This window comes from Talpa occidentalis, unplaced genomic scaffold (genome assembly GCF_014898055.3).
Source record: "Talpa occidentalis isolate TD23 unplaced genomic scaffold, MPIMG_talOcc4v2.1 talOcc4.9, whole genome shotgun sequence".
NCBI lineage: Eukaryota > Metazoa > Chordata > Mammalia > Eulipotyphla > Talpidae > Talpa > Talpa occidentalis.
This window is the reverse complement of record NW_023605305.1, coordinates 1,004,871-1,023,082: the sequence shown is the minus strand read 5'-3', so window position 1 is coordinate 1,023,082 and position 18,212 is coordinate 1,004,871. Positions and strand designations below refer to the sequence as shown.

Sequence of the window (18,212 nt, the reverse complement as noted above, 5' to 3'; positions counted from 1 at the left end):
CTGCACGCAGCTCCAGGACCCCGGATGCAGCCCGGCGCCCTGTGTGGGGCCCTCCCGAGTCCTGGGCCCGCAGCCGGTCACACTCCCCCGGGGTGAACAGTAGGGCTGAGCAGCCACGTCCTGGCTGTGCCCGAGCCCCTGCGCCCTGGAGCATGACAACAGGGGGGCAGCACCCGGGGTCCATCGAGCCACGCCGGCCGTGACAGTGAGACCGTGTCCCTGCGCTGGGCTGTGCCACTGGTAACACGGCCCCAGACATGTGGGCCCCATGTGCTGGGGACACCGGGGCTGGAGGCAGCAGGGACGGCCCCGCCCGCGCTGAGGCCCTGCCCTGTGGTGGTGACAGTGGGGCGGCACCCATGGGGTTTCATTTTAGCAGACGGGCAAGGCAGAGCCTCACAGGTCACAGCGCTTTGCCTCAGACCGAATGTGGGCGTGGCTCCTGCAGGCCCAGGGCAGCGGTCCTGCCTCAGGAGGCCACCTCCAGGCCGGGGCAGCAGGGCCAGGAGTGACCACCTTCCAGGAGCGCGTCTCCGCGGCCAGGTTAGTCCTGGCGGGAGCCCACTGGCCAGCTGAACCCCTGGAACTGCAGCCAGCCAAGGGGATGCCTGGCTTTCCCCTCAAACGTCTCTCACTCCACAGAACAGTCTAGAATAGTGGAAGGAGCAGGCCTCGGCTGTGTGCAGCCCTCCCTGGCCCCGCTGCCCAGGTGAGAGAGAGCGGGGAGTCAGGGGCATCTTCTTTGTGTCCTCAGCCAGCCCCTCCCCACCCGGACTCCTGACGCCAGGCCCCTCACCCCTGCAGCACTCATCCAAGTACATTCCTGCTCCCTCCAAGATAGCTGCCAGGGAGCCGGCTGAGGCACCAAGGCACCTGGCCTGCAGATGAGGACACTTGAGGCCACACGGGTGAGGGGGTTGAGACAGTACCCCTGGTTCCACTGCCCGGGGCCTCCCTGAAGCAAGGGACTTTGCGTGGCCTGCACAGCCCCACCCCTGCTCCCTCACATTGCCATCTGCATGGGCCCAGGCTGCCCTCCACACATGGGCTCTCATGCCAGGACACTGGGCTGTGGACCCTTCTTCATTATGGGAGGACAGCATCCCTGGGTCCTCTGCCCTTGGAGACTCACCTTCCCCCAACCACTGGTCCATGGGCAGCGGGCCGTCAGAGAGAGACCCCGTGCCAGGGGTCAGGACTGCCCCTGCAGGGTGCTGGCTTGGTGTGCCGGCTCCGGCCACCCTACCAGGTGACGTGCACCCCCAGCAGCCCTAATCTCTGCTTATCTCTGTTGGACTCCAGAGGGCAAGGGTGCCAAGAACCTTCCCGCTGATGGAAGTCAGCACCTGTGGACTGTTAAACACCCACCTCATGTTGACAAGCTGGCATGAGACACTCACCACCACCATCACCACCATCATCACCATCACCATCACCACCACAATCATCACCACCACCATCACCACCATCACCATAGCAATAGCAGCTGTAGCAGCAGACACCATAAGACAAACAGGTAGTATCTTGAGTAGAATAAAAAATAAATCTTTATCTTAATTATTTTATTTGATAATATTTTATTTGGCAACAGGATAGTCTTGGGTCTGGAAGAGGGGGTGGACATCTCTAGAGGCAGGGAGCCTGGAGTGGACCCTGGGCTGAGTTCTGCTCTCAAAGCCCCATGAAGCTTTGGAAAGTTACAACTTGTGAGCTTTGACATTCTCACCTGTGAAACTGAGTGACCCTCATGGGGGGGGAATGGGGGGGCAGGCAGCGTCCCTCTTTAAATTGCCTTATGGCCTTTAGGTACCTTGGGGAAAAAAATCAAAACTTTATTGAAAGGTCCCATTACTCCCCAGTCCTCCCACCTGCAAAAGTCCTAATTTGTCAAACCACCAGCTAACACAGGACATCCCTGAAAACCAGGGCGAGGGACGGCTGCCAGGGCTGTGGAACTTGGGAGATCTGGGTTTCCTTATTGCCCATAAATCCCCACCAGGGCGTCACAGCAGCCTCCAATCCAAAACCTCCCACAGGCACAGACCAAGAAGTGTTCCAAGTAAATCCTGTTCCCACTGGGAGGTGTGACCTAACAGGGGAACACCTTTGGGGGAACATCCAATGCCCGTGGAAAAGCACAGCCCACCCTGCGGCTTCAGTGGGCAAGGTGATCTCATGCCCAGCTTCACCCCCACCCAGCCCCTCCTCCAGGCGCTCCAGGGCCCCTGCTGAGCAGTCGACACAATGGGGTTGCTCTACAGAAGCTATTGGCTCTGACCCCTGGCAGCAGCAGTGCTGGGTGGGATTGGGGCTGAGCTGAGCCCCAGCTCTGCCCGGCAGCAGCGACTGAACAGGCGTGTGAGCTGGGTCTCCTCAGTCCCCTGGTGTGCACGGAGCCCGGCGGGTCAGCGCCAACTTACCCAGCATGAACCCAGTGGAAGGAAGTGGCAGGAAGCTGACTCTCTGCTTCCCCTTCCTGTTGTCGGCCCTGGGGGGTGCCGAGCTTTCCTTCCCACTCAGAGGCAGTGTGAGTCGGTGCCCACTTTCTCCAGGCAGGTTCAGTAGGGCCAAGGGGGGAGAGGACCCTCCACCCGACCCATCTGCACGGCACTGAATTGGCACCATGTTGCTGGGAGGTGTTAATAGGACCCACCAGAAAACAACACCCACCAGACCCTCATGCCTCAGGAGGGGGTGCCTGCAATGCAAAGATTACGCACAACCCTGAGGCTCAGTGTATCCCTAATGCCCGGGGTGCAAATCTCTCATCACAACAAGAACCAGGAAAATCGCAACGTGAATGAGAAAAGACAGTCGGCAGATGTGAGTGCTGGAGCTCACCGAGATGGATCAGATGTGGGGCTATCTGGCAAGAGTTTTGAAGCAGCCACCATAAAACATGCTCCCACACAAGAACAGACCAGTTCTCTTAAAACAAACGCAAAACGACAAACTTCAGCAAGGAATTAGAAGTTACCCAACACAACAAAATGAAAATTGTTGAAGCTGAACAAATGTAACTGCAATAAAAAACGTGGAGGGGCTCACCACATCGGGAAGATGACGGAGAGAGTCGTGGGTGTCAGGACAGGCGCTGAGAGCCTGGCTCAGAGGAAATAGAACTAGAACTAGAACTAGAACAGGAACAAAGTCTCGGCGCCGGTGGCACAGTAAGAAGACTGCTAGCTTTCCATCCTCAGAGGCTGGGCAGTGAGGAGAGAGAGCAGGACTGAAGAGCAATGATAGAGACATTCCCAGATTTGGCAAAACACATAAAACTACAGATTCAGGAGGTTGGCTAAACCCCAAAGAGGATTAATCCAAAGAAATCTACACCCACCAAGACAACCCATAAAAAAATTTCTGAAAGCGAAAGGTCGTGGGACACTCCTGAGAGCAGCCGAACGAAGGGGCCGCTGCTGGAGGGAGCTGATGGGCAGCCGCATTTCTGAGCTGACCACCAAGGTGACGAGACAGAGAAGGAGCCGGTACAGCCCTCACCTGCAGAAAGGAAGCTGTTAACTGGCTTTGCCATAAGTTGAGAAAAGCCTCCAGGCAAAGAGGAAACAAAGGCATTCTCAGGGGACTGATAACTAGGAGAATTATTGCCGCCAGCAAATTGACCCTAAAAGAGCAAAGGACTAGCCGGAGGCCTGGAACTTCAGGAAAGACACAGGAACATGGGTCGGGCAGAAAGGGGTCACCTAAAAACCAGACTCTTCCTCTGAGTTTCTGAGTTGTGCTTGGCATGGGTGGAGGGGCTCAGACAAAAACTGGGAAGGTGAAGGACCCAAACACAGGTGAGGTTCCCACATTTCACCCCCAGGGGTAGAACGTCAATGCCTGTAGGTTACGATTTTCACCTAGGGCAGCCACTGGTATCTGAGTACAGAGTCAAACTCCAAAGGCCCGCAAACAGATCCAGGTAGAATCCTTAGAAGTTCAAAGAACGCACAGGAAGGTAAGAAGAACTAGAATGAGAAATGAGAATCAGATAAAGCAAAATGTGGACAAGACATAATATGTTTCCTCTAAATGTAAACCGTCTAAAAGCACCAGGAAAAAGGCAGAAATTGTTACAGTGGATTTCTAAAAACACTCAACTCTGTTCCCTTCAAGCGCTCTGTCCCCGCACCCCCAAACAGGACAGTTGGGCACCGTGCCAACCTCACACACACACCATTGTGGGCGGAGGGCTTCATCTAGTCACTAAATTTGTTTGGTTATGTCCTTTCTCTTCTCTACCCCTCCCCCACCCCAGCTCGGGGTGTGGCTCCTTCTGTCCATTCCCCTAAGTGCAAATTATGGATTGCACTCACAGGTGCACAGTGGTGTAGACAGTGAGAAGCCACCAACGACAGGGGCAGATGCATTTTACAAAGTTCCCTGTGTTTTCCATTTCTGTCCCAATAACCTTTCGGGGGGATTCTGCCAAGTCAGCGTGGAAAGCTTCCTTCCTAGGTAACTGGCTCCACCTCGGCTTCATCCATGGCCGTGGGCTTCAGCTCCAGTCCTTCACCCCTACACGATGCCCAGACATCTCGGAAGGTAAAAATGACCAGCGACCTCACAGCGACCAGGGAGCGGTGCTGATTCTTAAATGCCACCCCCGTGACAGGGGCTCCGGGGAGTCCTACGAGGAGGCCGCTCCTGCCCTGCGTGTCCCCACATGCCCGAACAAGACTCCGCCTGTCGGCCGCCCAGCCCCATGGAAGCCGAGCTAGAACCCATTGTGGGAAGCAGCGCCCGGTAGGGGTTTGGGGCCCTGGCAACAGGGGGGCGTCCTGCCTCTCCCCCTACCCGTCAGCAAATGGTCTCAGCCACCCACAGTGCAAGCGAGGGGCCCCTCCAATCTAGCCCCAGGAGGGAGGCTGGCACGGCCCCCCGTTAGCCAACTCTGCACCTGGACAAGCTTCACCTGCCAACTGGGGTGTGCTCAGGAGGGAAGGAGGGGGTACAGGGATTCACCCTCCTGCGGATTCACCCCAGGGTCAGAACTGCCCCAGAGCCACGGAGAACGAACCAAGCCCGTGTGGCCAGACTCTCACCGTTTTACTTTTATTGGACGCCCCCACAGAGCCCAGGCGGGCGGCTGCTCCCCAGGCCCGCCCCTTCCGTGGGGCCCTCAGAAGCACCTTCTCTGAACCACGGAGGTGCCAAACTCCTTGAAGTCCGCCGAGGTGACCCACATCTGCTTGAAGCTGCTCAGGGAGGTGACGATGGACGCGCCGATCCAGGTGGAGAACCACCGGTCGGGGGGGGCGGTGATCTTGATGGGGGTGCCCTTGGCTGCCAAGAGCTCCAGCTCCCTCAGGAGCCGGTCGTCCAGCCCCGGGAACAGAGTGGTGCCCCCCGACAGCACAATCTCCCCAAAGAGCGTCTTCTGGATGTCGGCGTCGCACTTGGTGATGCTGCAGGAGACCATCTTGGGGAGGCCGGGGCTCTGCATGCCCAGCTGGTCGGGCGAGAACAGGACCTCGGGAGCCTGGTGGAGCTGGTCCCCGATGTGGAGGATGCGCCCGTCGGGCAGCTTGTACTCCCTGCGCACCTCCTCGGGCCTGCGGGACAGCTCCTTCTCGGGCTCCAGGGCCACGTAGCACAGCTTCTCCTTGATGTCATCCACCAGGGCCTTGTCCAGCGGGTACGGGAAGGTGTGCCCGCCGGCCAGGACCAGCCGGCTCAGGTGCTCCGTGATGTCCCTGCCCGCCATGTAGAGCTTGGTGACCGCGTGGGGCAGGGAGTAGCCCTCGAAGATGGGGACGGTGCAGGTGACGCCGTCCCCGCTGTCCACCACCAGGCCCGTGACGCAGGCCGAGGCGTAGAGGGCCAGCACGGCCTGGTCCGACAGGTAGAAGGCCGGCACGTTGAAGCTCTCGAACATCACCTCGGCCATCTTCTCGCGGGTCTCCCTGGGGTTCAGGGAGGGCTCGGTCATGAGCACCGGCTGGTCGCTGGCCTTGACCCCCAGCTCCCACTCGAACAGGTGCGTCCAGAGCGTCTCCATGTCGTCCCAGCCGGTGATCAGGCCGCGCTCGATGGGGTAGCGCAGGTGCAGGGCCTCCGGCCTGTGCAGGGCGTCCTCCCCCACCAGGTACTTCTTCTGGTTGGCGCCCGTGGGGGGCATCTTGAATTTCGGGTGCCCCACGACGGAGCTGATGACGTGGCGGGGTCCAATCTCCCCAGACAGCCCTGCTTTGCAGAGCCCAGACCCGTTGTCAAAGATCACGGCTGGAGAATCCAGCGTGTGGGGGTTAAACATGTCTGCGGCCCGCCGGCCTGCACTCGCCTAAGCCGGCGGAACCCTGCGGGTGCTCTGTGACCCGGGCCGGGAGTTCTCGGGGCACCGGGTTCCGGTTCTCGGGCGCCTCTGGCCAGGCTAGCAGGCAGGCCCCCGGCAGCCCTCCATCCTGCCAGACCTGCCCCCTCCCAGGGCCAGCGAGGCCTGTCAGGGTGATGCCCCCGTGTAACAATCCAGCCAAGGCAACCACTGTCGGGGTGGCACAGAGGGCGGGTCCGGGAGGCGGTCGGCCATGGCTGCCAGCTCAGACTGTGGCCCGAGGCCTGGCCTCAGAGCTGATGCAGCAGGCGGCCCAGCCTGCCACAACCAGTGTCTCTGGCCCACAGGGCTGCTGTTTGTGGTGACAGAACACACAGCCTCTTGCCAAGGGGGTAGCCACGCACCAGGCTCAGGCCCAGGTGGCAGAGGGACGCCGGAACCTGTCTGTCCAGCAGGCATGAAAATGTTCTGCTGTGAGGAGCGACTGCCACAGCTGGCTTGTGGTGGGGCGGCAGGCTGAGAACACCTCTGCTGCCGCTGGCTCCCACGCCGAGGTGGCCAGTGACAGGTGCCGGCTCCTCCAGGAAGCCCTCAGGGCTTTCTCCTTTGCCCCATAGCCTGGCGCTCTGTCCCACGGGGCCGGCGCTAAGCAAAGCCCTGTGAGCCGGCTGGCTTGCTGCAGGCACACACGTCCCTGCTCTGGCCTGAGGTCAGGGCCCCAGGGCTCTCTGCACCCCTGTAGTTCAGGCACAGAGCAAGGTCCACAGGTATATGGGGTGGGAGACCCAATGTCCTAAGGTTTTATGAGGGGCAGCCTCGGCCAGAGCCCAGGGCGTCTCAGTGGGTGCCCATCACTTGGCTCAGCCCAGTACGGGCGTCTGGAAAGGACCAGTCTGTGCCGGACGCTCAGAGCTGGACTGCTCTGGAAGGAGCTGGGGGGCTGCCGGAGGCCGGGGCCAGCGCACACCTGTGTACACGCCGGTCCTCTTGCTCCAGCCCCCGTCCAGCCCCCCGCCCCGGTTCAGAGAGCGTTCCCAGAGTGGCTCCGGCCCCTTCCCCAGCCCCTGCCCCTTCAGCCGAGGCCTTCCCTGCCAACCCCTATACCTCCAGCAGAAGATCCACTGCCAGCCCCGCGGGTAGACTCGGGGCGCACACGTGCGCCTTGTAGGCGCCCCCAGGGACGGCGCCCCCAGGTGGGAGGGGGGCGGGTGCCTGCAGGGTTGTCTGCGAGCTGACCCGGCCTGAGTGGCCACAGCCCAGACGGGCCGCAGACCCCCACGGTGGGGTTGGGGGGGCGCCGGCACTCGGGGGCGTATTTCTGGCCCGCTGCTGAGGGCGGGGCAGACGCCACGGGACGGCGGCGCCAGCGCAGCCCTGGCCGGGCCTGGCTGCAGAGCTGCCCGAACCGCGGGGCTGGGCCGCAGGGCGCACCCCTGCTGGGGCCTCGCAGGCGGCGTCACCGCGTGGGGTGCAGGGCGCCGTGTCCTCTCCCCGCTGTGGGGCTCGGTGCGTGCTGTCCAGCTGGGGGCAAGTGGTTTCCTCAGGACAGGGGAGGAGGGGCAGCAGCCCAGGCCAGCTGGCCGACCTGGCAGGGCGGGGGCGCCCTCGGAGGCCGCTCCACCCGGTGCCGTCACAGCGACAGCAAGCCCAGGCCAGCTGCTCCGCGGGGCCGCCCCAGGCCCTCCTCGGTGCGCTCCCTGGCCTCTGGCAGCGGCCTGGCTCTTCAGAGGAGCCACAAACCCTGAGGACGGTGCCAGGAAGCTGTGGCTGGGGCCAGCGACCCTGAGCAAGGCCATCCAGCGGCCCAGGCCCGTTCCTAGCGTCACCCCTCCCTGCGGCGCCCGGGATCTGGGCTGCCCTGTGCTGGGCCTGGGAACCGCACCCCACCCCGGCCACCTCACTCCCTCAGGGCGATGCCCAGGCCCCCACACCGGGCAGGGGGTCACCGGGTCCTGGGGTCTCTGCAGAGCAATGGCCCCAGCTCAGAAACGACCCTCCTGCTGGCCCCGAGGACTCAGCCCTCTGGGACACCAACCCCCGCGGTCACTTCTGGGGTGGCCCAAGGCTAGGACTGCTCTGTCCCCACGAAGGGCCTAACTGGCTGATGTGTCACCCGCTGCCTGGCGAGAAGCAGGAAGAGCCCCGCCCCCAGGGGACTGGGGTCTAATCTGGGGGGGACGCCCCTGGCCTTTCGAACCCGGGCGAGTTTATGAGCCGCGGCCTGTGTGCCACTGCCGGTCCAGCTCCCCGGCAGAGCCCCCCCGCTCCCAGGTGCTGGGCACATCCACCCCACTGGCCGGGCCAACTCCGAGACCCCTGGGTGCCGACGCCCGGAGGGGCCACGTGGGTGCCCGGGGCCACCACCGGGCACCCCCTTTGCCAACGCGGGCTGGAAGGCCGTGCTGGCCGCAGCGAGCACTCTCCGCGCCCCGGCCAGCTCGACCCAGCCCCCACCCGCGCTGGCCCGGCCTCATAAATCGCTTGAGCAAGTTTATGGGCGAACCGGCCGAAACCCCACCTCCCGCCCGGGGCAGCCGCACACCAGACTGTGCGGGGGGGCGCCGTCCCCACCTCCTACAGGAAGCGCCTCCTGTTTCTGCTCCAGCAGCCTCGCCGGCCGCCCCTCCACGCCAGCCGCCTGCGCCCCTGACCCTGGGGCGCTCCACCGTGGCGCCGTGGCGGAAGCTTCGGGCAGGGAGACTCAGAGGTGGGCAGCCCTGGACCCGCGGGGCACCTGCGTCCCCGCGCCTGGATGCAGAGTGCCCGGGCCGCCCACCCCTGGCCGGGGCCGCCCGGTCCATCTCGCCGTCCCCAGTCCCATCTGTCACTGGCGCCCGCAGCCTCGGCCAATTAGTGGCCAGCAGCCGGGCTCATTAGCCCCGGCTGACATCTGGCGGCCAGATCCTGCCTGTGAGGCCGGTCTCGGTCGGCGGCGCGAAGGAGGCGGCTCTGCAGGTGGCTGGACGCCTGCGCCCGCCCGAGGCAAGTGGCCTGTGCCCGAGAGCCGGGGCGTCCCGGGCGTCACACTCACAGGATGCCCCAATAATGGCCGTTCCTTGACCTTTCTGCACCCATCACCCCCACAGGAGCCCGAGGCCCTGCACCTCCTCCTCGTCGTCCGGCCCTTTTGAATCTCTAGATGGAACCAGGGTACCCCCGGCCAGCGTGCGTCCACCCTGCACCCGCCCATCAGCCAACCGCCCGTGCACCCTCCCTCCACCCTCCATCTCCCACCCTCCACCCACCCTCCGTCCACCTTCCTGCCCACCCACCTCCTCACCGCCCCTCCCGTCCTGCTCCTCTCCGCCCGCCCCGCCCCGCGGCTGCACACTCCCGCCCGCGCCCGTCGGCCGCCCGCCGCCAGCTCAGTCCCTTGCCCTCTCCCCGCAGCTGTCTTCCGCTGTTCGGGGGTGAGTGACCGTCCTCTCTGTCCTCTTCATTCCCTGGTGAGATGGGGGTCCCCACAGCGGCCAGCACCACACCTGAGTGTCCCGTTGTCCCTCCCAGCCGCTCGGGGCAGGGGCGACACCATTAGTCCCCCTCTCAGCACCCCACGAGCCTGGCCCGTTGCCTGGACAGGGCAGGCCTGGCCCGCCGCGGCCAGCACGCCGGCAGTTAGTCGCTTCCGTAGAGCAGATGGGCCTGGCGCTGGGCGGGCACAGCAGAGGGTGGACAGCAGCCCGAAGGGCTTCCTGGGGGCGCACCTGTGCGCCCCGCTGGCCTGGCAGAGCGAGGCGTCTGCAGCCCCCGCCCTCCGCCTCCCCGGTCGAGGAGCAGGGTCCTGAGGGCGGGCGGAAAGGACACTCTCCCCGCGGGGGTCAGCGTGGGCGGTGCCCCAGGACGGCCTGCAGGGCCCGCGACAGCGGCTGCGCCTCTGCTCGCACGGCCCGCGGGGATGGGCGCAGCGCAGGTGCGGCCCGAGACGGCAGCCTGGGCAGGCTCTTGGCCTCTGTCTGCCAGGGCGCGGGGACAGACCGCCTCAGACATCCGCTCCTCGGGCCTGCAGCCCGAAGCCGGGAGGGCAGCCTGGTGCTGCGGGGGGCTGGCCACGTGCCGTGGGGACCCACCCGCCGGACCTTGCCGCACCCTCACCATCTCCCCAGGCCACGCCTCCACACACCGCGTGCGGCCCCAGCAGGTGCCCGCGCACCCTCCTGCCATAGGCCAGGCCACTGTGGCGCCCCCTGGCAGCAGAGCAGGAGGGGGCGTCAGCCACGTGTGGGGGACGGGGGAGCCCAGACAGGGAGCTGCCCTCGGCCTGCGGGGCGCCGGGAGGCTGGCGCGGGTGCCGTGGGGGCTGGTGGGAGCAGGGCGAGGGCTGTGGGCAGCGCCACCTCGAGCGGGTCTTGGAAACCTGGGGTCGGGAAACCTGGGGTCGGATCATGAGGCTCACCCGCCCCCTTGGAGGGGGCTCCTGGGCAGTCCCGGCAGCGAGGAGCGGAGGTACCTGGCCAGGCTGGCGGGCCTGGAGCCCACACCAGGTGGGCAGGCCCCCGGGATGCAGGGGGCACCGGGGATGCGGGGCCGCGGGGGCAGGCCCATCGGCCCGGCCCAGAGCCCCACTTGCTCTGCTTTCATTCCTCCCCTGGCTCCAAAGGCGGCAGCTTTGGGTGAAGAAGGTGGTGACCACGGAGTGGCAGAGGCCCGTCCTCCCGGCCGCCTGCCCGCCTGCCCGCCGCTGGCCCACCTGCCACAGCGCGGGGCCGGCGTCTCCAGGCACAGGTGCGCCCGGAGACCCGCAGGGAGGGCTACAGGGGAGCTGCTGCACGCGCCTGCAGCGTCTCCCGAGGGTGCCTGTGTGTCGGTGTGTGCCCGTGTGTGCACACCTGCGTGTGTGTGTCTGTGTGTGCGTGCCTGCATGTTTGTGCACGCCTGTGTGTGTCTGTGTGTGCACAGGCATGCATGCCTTGCATGGCATGCCCCTGTGTGCGCGTGGAGAGCCATGCTCCCCTTTGGTGCGCCCCGGGTCTCCCGCAGCAGGAGTTCCCGGGACCCCAATAAGGTCGAATTCCCGGCACGGGGGCAGGACAGCACCGTAAGCATCTGGGGACTCAGTTTACCCCATGACGTGGCCCAGTGGCTGTGCAGGGGGGAGCCCTGCAGCATTTCAGGGGCCTGTCCGAGCCCTGCAGAAAGGAGGTGCACTCCTGGTCCCTGGCTGGTGACAAATCACTTATCACCTCGCTGTTTCGGGGGCGGGGGCATGCTCCCCTGGGCCCGCCCGGGGGCCGTTGGGGGCGGCACCTCACGAATCGGCGCCACCAGGCCTGGGTCCCGCTCCGGGCTGGGCCTCTGGGCCCATCCCCGCGTGGGCTCCTGTGCCCGCAGCTTCCCTGCAGGGGCCGCCAGAGCGGGCGGGGGAGGTGGGGGGTGAAGGAGCGGCGGGGAGGGGGAGACAAGAGAGACGAGGTTGGGGGGGCCGGGAAGCACCGCAGCCCTTTCAGGACAGCCCCGGAAGCCTCGCCCACTCCTGCTTCCCGCAGGTCAGAAGCGACTGGAGGCGGCCGGCGGGGCAGGGTGGTGGGCAGGTGCCCTGCAGGGAAGGGCCTGTGCCTGGGCTGAGCACGGGCTGGGCAGGGCCGCGGGGTGGCAGCCCCGGCTGGACGCAGCCTCTCAGGGCCTCGGCACTGCTGGGCCGCCCTCGCGGGAGGAGGCGGAGGGGCCAGGGACGGCCGGCTGGCCTGCGCCCTGGCTGGGGAGCCTCCCCCCGCGGCCCTGGGGCTGGGGGGCTGCCGGGGCCTCCCTTATTCAAACTGCTGCTGCTGCCGAGTCGATGGCGTCTGCATCTTCCGTGGCGGCCTAAGTCACCCTCACACGAGGGCTGCCCCAGCCGCGCCCAGGGGGCCGGTGGCCTCCAGCAGGTCCCCTCGCCGAGGGTCACGCCTGACCACTGCCCAAGGCTGCCAGCCCCACCCAGCACCGTGCGGGGCCTGGAGGAGGGTCCCCGCCCCCTGCTGGCACCCAGGGGAACTGTCCCGGGCCGGGGGGAGCCCGGCCCGGACAAAGGGGGGCTTGTTCCTGGCAGGCCCGGCAGGCGGGGGGAGGAAAAATCAATGTTTGCTAAATAGGGAAAACCGTCAGCTGCCCGGCGGGGAGGGCCTGTCTCCGAGCGCATGGACGTGACTGCCCGGAGGAGCCGCGGGGCCGGCGGGCAGGGGCGGCGGGACGGGCTTCGAGCAGCGGCTGACCCGAGCGCGGCCCGCAGGGGCCTCCAGCGCTGACAGCGCCCCGGCCGCGGCCCACGAGCGTCCCCAGACGCGGCCAGCCCGCTCGCGGTGATGAATAGCCGGAGCCCGGCCCGGAAGGACCCAGATTAATTCAAAGCATCAGCGAGGCCGCGTGGGGGGAGCTCCCCGCGCTCTGGCGTCCGCCACTCCCGCAGAGGGGGCGGCTTTGCGCGGGGTCGGCAGGCCGGCCATGACGCGTCCTCCCCTGGCGCTCCGACGCCGGCTCAGCTGCGAGGACTTGTGTCCACGGCGTCCCCTGAGTGGGGCGCTTGCCCGCGACCGGGGCCCCTTCTCGGGGGCTCACCCCGGCCAGCACGGGCCCCGGGACCGCCCTGCAGAGGCGCCCCGCCGAGGCGCGTTGCTGGCCCAGGCCGGTGCCGGAGCTGGCGGGCGCACGCCTGGGTGGCCGAGGGAGCCCCGCCTGCCCCCCTCCCTCTGGCCACGGACCGTACAGAGGCCGGGCCCCCAGGAGAGTCCCGAGGACAGACGCGCTGGCCGGGCTGCACCCAGGCTCGCCAGGAGGCCGCCCAGCTGGCGCCTCAGGGCCCAAGCTCACTTGGAGAAGCTCCTCTGCAGATGGCGGAGACAAGAAGAGGGTGCTGGGTTAGAACACCCCATTTAGTGACTGGTGGCCCGAGGCGGGGACAGCGATGCCCAGAAGCCAGGGAGCGCGGGGCAGCCTGGAACAGGCGCCCCCCGAGCCCCAGCAGGGCCCGCCCCTGCCCGCCCTGGGTGTGGGCGTCGCCCCAGAGCCAGGAGGGGCCCGTGGGCCCTGCGCCCCGTGTCGGCCGTGGGGACGCGTGGCCGCACTCCCGTCTCCTCCCGCCTGCGCCCTGCGCGGCGCCCCGACTCCGGCGCCCGCCCCCCGCCGTGTTCCCTGCAGCGCCCACTGTCCTGAGATGAGCCGCCCCCCGGCTTCCTTTCTAAAATTATCCATTTCTTGGCGGCTATTTTTCCCTTTTTAAGAGAATCTTTTCTTAGAAGTCACCAAAAAAGCAACATCTCCTTTCAGAGTTTATCCCAGTCTGCCTGGGGGGGCCTGGGGGAGCCTGGGGGGGAGCCTCGGGGAGTCTGGGGGCCTCTCCCAGACCCAGCTCAGCACACAGCCCCCGAAGCTCCTGTCAGGGCCCCGTCCTAGGCGGACTCTTCTCAACTGGCTGCGAGTGGGGGCTCCTCTCTCTGCCCGGGAGGAATTTCTTCAAATTTGTGGTTTCCGCACAGAGGCCAAGAGGGGCTTCCGGACCACCCTCCACACCTGCGCCCTCCACACCTGCGCCCTCCACACCTGCGCCCTCCACACCTGCGCCCTCCACACCTGCGCCCCCCACGGTGCCGGCAACGTGTGACGTGCAGTGGGTGAGGGCACCCCGAGGCTGCGCCCCAAGCCCCTGGCAGGGCTCACGTGCCGCGGGAGGAACGACACGGGTCAGGGCCACGGCGGCCCCCACTGACCCGCTCACCTGGGCCCCAGGGCCCCTCTGGGGCACAAGCCCCATCCTCTCTCCTTGGGCTCCGGGGGTCTGGAGGCCCCGGCTCGCGGGACGCGTTTCCAGCAAGGGGCAGAGCAGAAAGAGGCTCCTGCGGGCAGGACCGTTCATCTGGACCCGGGCCTCGTGGCCCCGGCAGACAGGCAGGCACGGGGCTCCAAGGGGCGGCTGCACGTCCGTGGGGCCCCGCTGGCCTCGTGCCGCACTCGGGTCGGTGCCCAGCTCCACCGCACTGGGCAGGGGCGACGGCCCCGGCTTTATGAAGGCGCAGAGAGGTGGACCGCCAACGGGCACGGCCATTTCAGAGAGGGGCCCTGGCGCTGGGTACACTGTGGGGCCTGGAGTCTGCCCTCGGGCATCTCCCCAAGGATCCCGACCCCCAGCGCCCACGAGCATTTGCTCTACGACAGCGGCGGTGGGGACACCCCGGAGCCCCCAGAGGCCCGGGGAGAAGACGCGTGTGCCCGCGCCTGGACGCCGCCGCAGCGCCGGGAGCCACTGCCTGAGCAAGCGGGTCGGGACAAAGGCGGACGCTGGACGTTGAAGGCGGAGGCCGCGGACAGAGCAAACGCGATAGAAGCCAGCGGACGCCATGAGTGAAGTGGGGGTTCTGGGGTTCAGAGGAAGGGGAGGGGAAGGGTCTGGGGAGCACAAGGGAGGGGGCGGGGAGGGAGGGAAGCAGTCACTGGGGAACGTCAATCCGAAGCCGCGAGGCCGGCCTGGGGGCTCTAGCGCCAGGGAAGCCGGGTAGCGGGGCTATGGGCTAGGGGTGGGAGGCTCCAGCAGCCTGGGGGCGGGGCCTCAGTCGTGGTAGGGCCTGATCTCGTTCTATTTTGCCCATGGTGGAGTCTGGGGGAGCAAGTGGAAGCCCCGCAATCAGCAGAGCCTGAGCCAGAAGGCAAGGCCCGCGGGTGCGTGAGCAGCGCACGGAACAAAGGAGCGCCCCGCACAGCCCGCGAGCCCCCTGTGCCGCTGCGCCCCGGCTTCTGACCCCCTCGGGTCAAGGCGCAGAAGGGCACAGGCAGGAGGCCCGGGCCGGGGGCACAGGGGGCTCCACGTCCTCCCCGCGGCCCTCGGCCGAGGCTCCAGAGCTCAGACCGCGGCTCCTGGGCCTTGGGTCTGGAGCAGCCGAGCCGCTGTGAGCAGGCAGGGTGTGCGCGGTCGTGGAGGCTATTGGGGTCCCACGGCCTGGCCAGTCGCTCCATCTCCCCCTTGCTCGGGCGTCGGTTACAAAAGGTTCACGTTTCCTTCCCCAGAGAATTGCTGGTGTGGGGGGGGCGGTCCCGGGCCCTGGTGTTTAGGAACCATCGCAGGGGCTGCGGCTAGCGGCCGGCCGAGAGCGCGGAGGGGCAGACCTTGGGCCTCTGTGGGCAGCTGCGGGGCTGGCTCGTCTCCCTCCCTGGCTGTGCTTCTCCTCCCTCTCAGGCCGCCTCTCGCAGCCTCCCCCCTCGGAGACCACGTTCAGCCACACCCCAGTCCGGGGGCCTGTGGAAGGACAGTGCAGATCCTCACCACAGGGTGTCCAGGATGCGCCCTTCAGAAGGAAGTGCCAGGGACAACGCCTCTATTAGGGCTCCCCAGAGCACGAGACGCCGGGCTCAAATCCTGAATCTCCCGCTGGGCAGCCCCAGGACTGCAGGTAGCTGCGGCCCTCAGCCTCGCGGCCTCCTCTGTGCCGACTGCCGAGAATACTGGAGGCCCCGAGGTGTCGATGGCGTGAGGGTCACCTCAGAGCAGAGCGGCCCCGGGGGTGCGCACAGGGACTGCTGATGACCGCGCTGATGACGAAGCAACCAGGCTCCCCCCGCCTCAGAGGCCCCGCTCTCGCCACCCACCCAGGCGCCTCAAGGCCTGCGGCTCAGCCCCAGCCACCACGCTGCTCTGAATTCAGAGCTTATAAAGCGACGGGCCAGCCGGAAGCAGGGAAGAAAGGCGGCACTGTGCGGCCGCTCCCGGCTGCGTGTCCAGGCAAAGGAGGGCATTTCCGTCCAGTGAATGGGGCCCCCAAACACTGCCAGCCCCAGAGCGACTCCATGTCTGCCCCGTCCTTGCCTGCCCGTCGTGCGCTCCCGGGTTCTGACCGCACGAGGCAGATGCCCCTCTTGACCCCCCCCACCCAGGAGTCCTGGGCACTGGCGAGGGCCCCCAGGATCTCTACTGTCAGGTCACTAGCCCCGTGCCCAAGGGCCACCTCAGGACAGAAGCACCTCCCAAAGGCCCCACATCCCAACACAGGAGCTTGGGGGGCACAGACCTGTGTCCTAGCGCCCTCCTGGTGCTGTCTGGCAGGCGTCTCCCCATGCTTGCCGCTGTCTGCACACGAGCGGGAGACACGGGCAGTGTGACCTCGGGTGCTAGTAGTCCTGGGCGGCTGCTTGGGTCGGGAGGCCCCGCCTGGCAGGGAGGAGGTGGCTGGCGGCCCCCTTAGTCCAGCTGCCCGGTCACCATCACCTGGCCTGGTCCCTGGGGCCGCGAGCAGCTCCAGGGGGGCCGCCGGTGACCCAGAAGCGGCCAGCATGTCCGTGGGCACCCACTGTGTGCCTGCAGGGAGTGCCGGCTCGCCGTCCTCACCTGGCTGCTCCTCGTGACCGCTTCTTGGGAGCAGGGTGTGTGTGTGTGTGCACACTGTGTGTGTACGTGTGTGCTCATTGTTTGCACATGGTGTGTGTGCATGTGTGTGCGTTTTGTGCACATCTACATGTGTGTCAATCGTGTACGTGTTTATGTGCACACATGTGTACATTTTGGATGTAGATTGTGAGCATGTACGTACATTGTATGCGTGTGTGCACTGTGCATATGTATATGTAGCATTGTGTGTGTCATATGTACATGTGCATATATGTGTGTTCTCTGTTGTGTGTTTACATGTGTGTTCTCTCTGTTGTGTGCGTGGATATGTATGTGTGTAGATGCGCTTTGTGTATGTGTGTACGCATATGCTCTGTTTGCGTGTGTTCTGTGTATGTGTGTTGCATTGTGTGTGCGTGTGACATTTATGTGAGGCTAAAGAGAAAGAGTGTGTCTTTTTCCAGGAATATTCCAACCAAGATAACCTGAGAACAGCCCTGTTTAAAAAATAGCGTAGAAATGCCAGGTAAAATATGATATGCATCTTTTAAATGGAAAGCTGAGCTGGCAAAAGAGTAATGGAAATTTCCAGGGGCCCAAAAAATGAATAACATGACCCAAAATAGTAATTGAGGTGAGCTAATGCCATGGCTGCCTGGAGGCTGGCTCCCAGATGCTTGTCTTGATAGAAAGGGGCATGAAATGGGTTCCCAGGACAGGGAACGAGGCCCCCAGGCACACAAGGGGGAAGGCTGGAGCGGAGATTTCTGCATGAAGCCACACTCCCCGCTCGCCCCAGGGAGAGGAATGGCAGTTAACAAAAGCCACCGACCAGCACGAATATCACAAGCACGCCTGTCTGTCTTTATCTGGAGTGATGTGGAAAATTTAAAAGTCTCCCCTGAAAAGAAGCATTTCCAGACCAGTGGAGTAAAGACCTATGAAACTTCCCTCCATAAAAGCAAAGACAACACTGGCAAAAATGGTCAAAGCCAACTTTTTTTCAGAGCTCTTGAAATTCACCAAAGGCCTTCAACAATTTGAAGCACATTTATTCAATCAAACGTTTGAATTTTGGTAAGCAGAGGAGATTTGTGGCATCTGAACGTGCCCTGTCGTGTCTCCCTGCAACCCAGCTGCACAGTGGCCCGAGAACACTCAACCCATTGTCATAACAGCTGGGAAAACCAGTGTCCCGACAGACACTGGCGAAAGGAGGTCCAGCACCTTCCACAGATGGAAGAAGCAGCACGTGTTTGCCTGACTTTGAGACTCTTCCCAAGTAGGAACCAAGGCTGAGGCAGAGTTGTCCCTGCCTGCTGAGGCGTTGAAATCTCCTTCAGCAAAGTCTGGAAGACTCTGTGTTCCAGGTATGATGGAAGTCTCTGCCCAAAACACTGGCCACAAGCAAACTAAGCAGAGGCTGCAGTGGATCCACCTGACAGAGTACAGACTTGATAGCATCACTTTAGGAAAGTCACCGAATGAACAGCAGCAATAACAAAAACTAGGGGAGGGGAACCCAATCTCCAGAGTTGCCACACTGTCTTATATAATGCTCATTTTCAACAAAAATCCTAAGCAGTGTCAAAACCCCAGGGAGTGTGACCCATCACAAGAACTAAAAGGAGCCACAGAAACTGCCCCGAG

At 64.7% G+C, this 18,212-nt stretch overlaps 1 protein-coding gene across 1 annotated transcript; it reads right to left on the bottom strand.

Annotated features, from left to right (window-relative positions):
- Nucleotides 1–5,040: 5,040 nt before the first annotated feature.
- Nucleotides 5,041–6,430, bottom strand: ACTRT2 (actin related protein T2). The gene has a single exon (XM_037499712.2). The coding sequence runs from the start codon at nucleotides 6,257–6,259 to the stop codon at nucleotides 5,126–5,128; it is 1,134 nt and encodes a 377-aa protein (XP_037355609.1). The 5' UTR covers nucleotides 6,260–6,430; the 3' UTR covers nucleotides 5,041–5,125.
- Between the last annotated feature and the right edge of the window lie 11,782 nt (nucleotides 6,431–18,212).

Bases quoted from the DNA above. Each gene is read 5' to 3' on its own strand.
- ACTRT2 (XM_037499712.2), bottom strand. From the start codon at position 6,259: ATGTTTAACCCCCACACGCTGGATTCTCCAGCCGTGATCTTTGACAAC.